Source organism: Atta colombica, unplaced genomic scaffold, assembly GCF_001594045.1.
Source record: "Atta colombica isolate Treedump-2 unplaced genomic scaffold, Acol1.0 scaffold94, whole genome shotgun sequence".
Taxonomy (NCBI): domain Eukaryota; kingdom Metazoa; phylum Arthropoda; class Insecta; order Hymenoptera; family Formicidae; genus Atta; species Atta colombica.
This window is the reverse complement of record NW_017259588.1, coordinates 90,871-94,852: the sequence shown is the minus strand read 5'-3', so window position 1 is coordinate 94,852 and position 3,982 is coordinate 90,871. Positions and strand designations below refer to the sequence as shown.

Below are 3,982 nucleotides of genomic sequence, written 5' to 3'. Positions count from 1 at the left end.
CGATCGCGCACAAACACAAGCATCAATCGGGCCGATTATTGAGCAATAGGGGATACAAGTACAAATACGCCGTTGTAATAATCGCGCCGTTGATGTCAATCACACCCAAGAAACAGAAGAAGAAATCCTAAAAGGGATTACTTCACGCAATGATATTGAATGACAATGCAATCGATTACGTGCATTGGGACGATCCCAATGAGCTGATGGATCGTCTACGAGTGCTCGACGTTTCACACCGAGCGAGCAACAACGCTCACAACAACAAGATGTTGTTGATAATCGAGGAATTTCTCGATGCCGGTCTTATTATAAATTAAATCGCGTATAGACAAAACGAGTGATGTCAGTGAGAAAAAAAAATTCTTTTGCTCTGTGTATTACGCGTTTAATCATGAAAAAGAGATTCAGCGAAAAGAGAAAAATTAGCTCCGAGAGACGTCGATTCATCGAGGAATTGCATGCTCCGGCGAGAAGAAATTTTCCGCGTCATAGTTCGAGGATACGAAATGTGGCAGGCTGATATCATCGAGATGCGTCCGTACTCAGACTTCAACAGAGGCCACCACTACATACTCATCGATGTGTTGAGCAAGTACGCGTGGGCCGTACTGCTCAAGAGCAAAGATGGAAGCGAAACGACTGATGCTATCGCTGAGATAATTCGTCTGAATGGAAGATATCCGAAAAATTTACAAACGGGGAAGGAATTTTACAATGTGCAGAAAATTTTGAAAAAACACGACGTTAATCACTATTCCACGTATTCGACGTTGAAAGCGTCAGTAATCGAGCGATTCAATCGCACGCTCAAAAACAACATGTGGAAGATGTTTACACTCAACGGCAATTACAAGTAGATCGGCAAGCTACCGCGTCTCGTGCAGATTACAACGCGCGCAAGCATCGGACTATCGGCATGTGACCTGACGTAACTCCCGCGATCGCCGAAAGACTCTTGGATACGGTGTACAGCACGATAAAGATTGCTGGTCCGTCAAAATTTAAAGTGGGCGATTCGGTACGTGAGCAAGTACAAGACGATTTTTGAGAAGGGTTACACACCAAATTGGACGAGGTGTTTACAATCGTTAAGATACAGCTCAATTCCGTAACCTATCTATTCAAGGATTATCGCTCTATCTACTCAAGGAAAATCTGTCGCTGGAGCGTTTTACGAGCATGAGTTGCATCGCACTATTCATATTTCGGACGTGTATCTCGTGGAGAAAGTACTGCGTAGGAAAGAAGATAAGATGTACGTCAAATGGCTGGGATTCGATCGATCGTACAATTTACACAAAAACAATGTCATTGACAAAATTTTGATTCGTGTATTTTTATTTCTATATATAAAAATATATCAATATAAATATATATACGTATTTTTTTATTATCCTTTCCATCTTCGTTTTGGAATATACATAAATGTACGATACATGAAATGAAAAATATTAGTATATAATAAATGGTACTATATAAAACATAATAATAATACTTATATAAATGTAAAAAAACATGCATTACGTGTAAATTAAAATAATAGTAGTACATAATAATAATATGCATAAATGATAAAAAAAATGAGATACATAGAATGTAAAATTGAAATACTAGTAGTATATAAATGTTAAAAACATATGATACGTATTATATGAAAGTATAATAATCGTAATACTAATACATAAAAACATGTAATTAATAATACTTGTATAAATGTGAAAAAAATGTAAATTATAATAAGTAATTCATAATAGTAACATATATTACAAAGGTATCCGCTTATGCCCCCACGATAACGTCGAATCCGGTACGACGTATCGTTTGTCATCGTATGAACTCAAAGCGATTTTCGATTCGGATATCGTGTACACCTCGTGTAATTTAGGTTGTATACACGATTGATGGCGAGTCATCTCGATCTTTTCAAACACTGCGTGTAATCATCGAACGTTATCGTTCGCGCTACGACGTTATTCTTTACACCTTTCACTTTTTTAGTATCCTTCTTGCCGTCCACTCTCACCGCGTACATCTTCGCTCTCAGTCTAACGAATTCGGTCATTATCGCATCATTATTTTCATCCTTCATCAAGCCGGGTTTTTGTTCGGGAGAAGCATACCGTACGTTGTCTGCCGGATAATCGCTCGTGTCGAATCTAATCGATATCACGTTTCATATTCTTGTAAACATCGTTGCATTCTATATGGTAAATGAGACTGTCCGTGTCAGTGTACATAATCTTGCATTTATTGCGATACATCGATGACAGGTACTCATGGTGAAATTCGTACAAGCAGACTTTCGATATGTCGAGTATACACATACCCACGTAAATCGATTTGTTGAACTTTTCTTCGAGTTTGCGCATTTCGACGGCGATTAAATTTCCCATGAAGACACTGCGGCTGTGAAAATTCGATTTCGCGATCATTGCCTTCACGCCGTATCGTCCGTCTCATTTTGTTATCAATTTTCATTTTGTTATCATCAATATGATTGCGCACATTTTCCATGGTCTTATCGAATACCACGTTGTTCATTAGTTTATACAAATTTTTTTCGAAATCATTTTAGAACGCGCGCGTTCTAAATTGTGTATTGAATTCAATGTAATCGCGGAGCCATAGAGATTGAGCAAATTGTAACATCCGGTGGATCTTTGTTACGCGAAGACCGTGACGAGTACATTGCTGCAGGTTGCAATAGTGGATGACGTACTGCTGCTTATCGTACAACGTCGCTAGAAGTTTATCGCGCTTGCCGGGCGGTTTATCGCTCATTAGGTAGGCGCAGAAAGGTAGATCAGTGTAGATGCTGCGGATACTGGAGATTGACCTCGAGAATATAAACGGTGGATGAATCCGGAGCGATCGCGCTCACGTCAAAGTTCACAGTGTCTCTTGGATCCATTCGGTTGAAATTCGGCGTATAGCAAAGGTTGACACATCGTCCATCCGTACAAATTATTCACATCGTACATCAAGTATGACGACGGTTTCGATGGATCGAATGAATGCATGTACTTGTTATTACCCTGTCCGTATCTGCTGGAACATTGACTGAGACCGCCGCGTATACCAGCGCTCGATGAATATGATCATATCAATGTCGATGAGCAACTCGAATCTTATATGCGTATGTTTCAGCATGGCGTCTCACGTGAAACCTGGCAATGTATATTAATGCGCGGGATCGTAACAGTAACTCGCGATGCAACTATTGCGGAAATTTTCGAAAATGTCGGCTAATAACAAGACATCAGTTTTCAAGTACAAATCACTGTACTCTCGCCGAGCGTTCGGATGGAGAATCGGTGCCATACGTTCACGGCGTGAGCGTAATCGCTCTCGGAAACGGTATCGCCTGTCAATGAACTGAAAAATAATTCGCGCGGTGGTAAGTGCGTGTCCTGCAATTTTTCGACGCAGTCAATGTATTCGTACGGAAAGACACCTTTTCATGTGAGAAGATCGAAATCCTCCGCGCTGAGCTTGCAAAATTCGGAACGTACAATTTTTAATTTATCTTTGTCGAGATACGACGCCAATTTATCGAGGTTTGCATTTGAAAGAAGAAATTTGAAAGAATCAATGAATCTTAATTTTACATTTTTCTGAAAATTCTTTTCATTTTTGTCTTTAGTACTATCGTTGTTTGGTGAATGAAATATATTTTTCCTTCGTTATCGGTAATATATCTACATGTTCATCGTATGCAGTAGCAATTTCTTTAATTATAAAATGAGCATAATAGCCCGATAAATTGTGAAATACGATCGGAATATAGAACAAATTTTTATAATTTAAGTTACAATTTGAATGCGCTGGACCGCGGTATCTACCGGTGAGATGACAATGATCGCGAACTCGCGTATCGTCCGGCGCGAACGGTTTCCTCGTAGATGTGACAACGCGTCGCGCTACAGTATGCTTCCTATTGTTGTTTAGACAATGTTTCCACGAGCATGTTGGCGGATAT

General features: G+C 39.6%; 1 protein-coding gene across 1 annotated transcript; it reads left to right on the top strand.

The window, feature by feature from the left end:
• The first annotated feature begins 509 nt into the window (after nucleotides 1-509).
• LOC108693591 lies at nucleotides 510-860 on the top strand. The gene has a single exon (XM_018202627.1). It carries the CDS (start codon nucleotides 510-512, stop codon nucleotides 858-860), a length of 351 nt encoding a protein of 116 aa, XP_018058116.1.
• Nucleotides 861-3,982: the final 3,122 nt, after the last annotated feature.

What these genes read in the sequence shown, in the direction of transcription:
- LOC108693591 (XM_018202627.1), top strand. Translation starts at nt 510, where the DNA reads ATGTGGCAGGCTGATATCATCGAGATGCGTCCGTACTCAGACTTCAAC.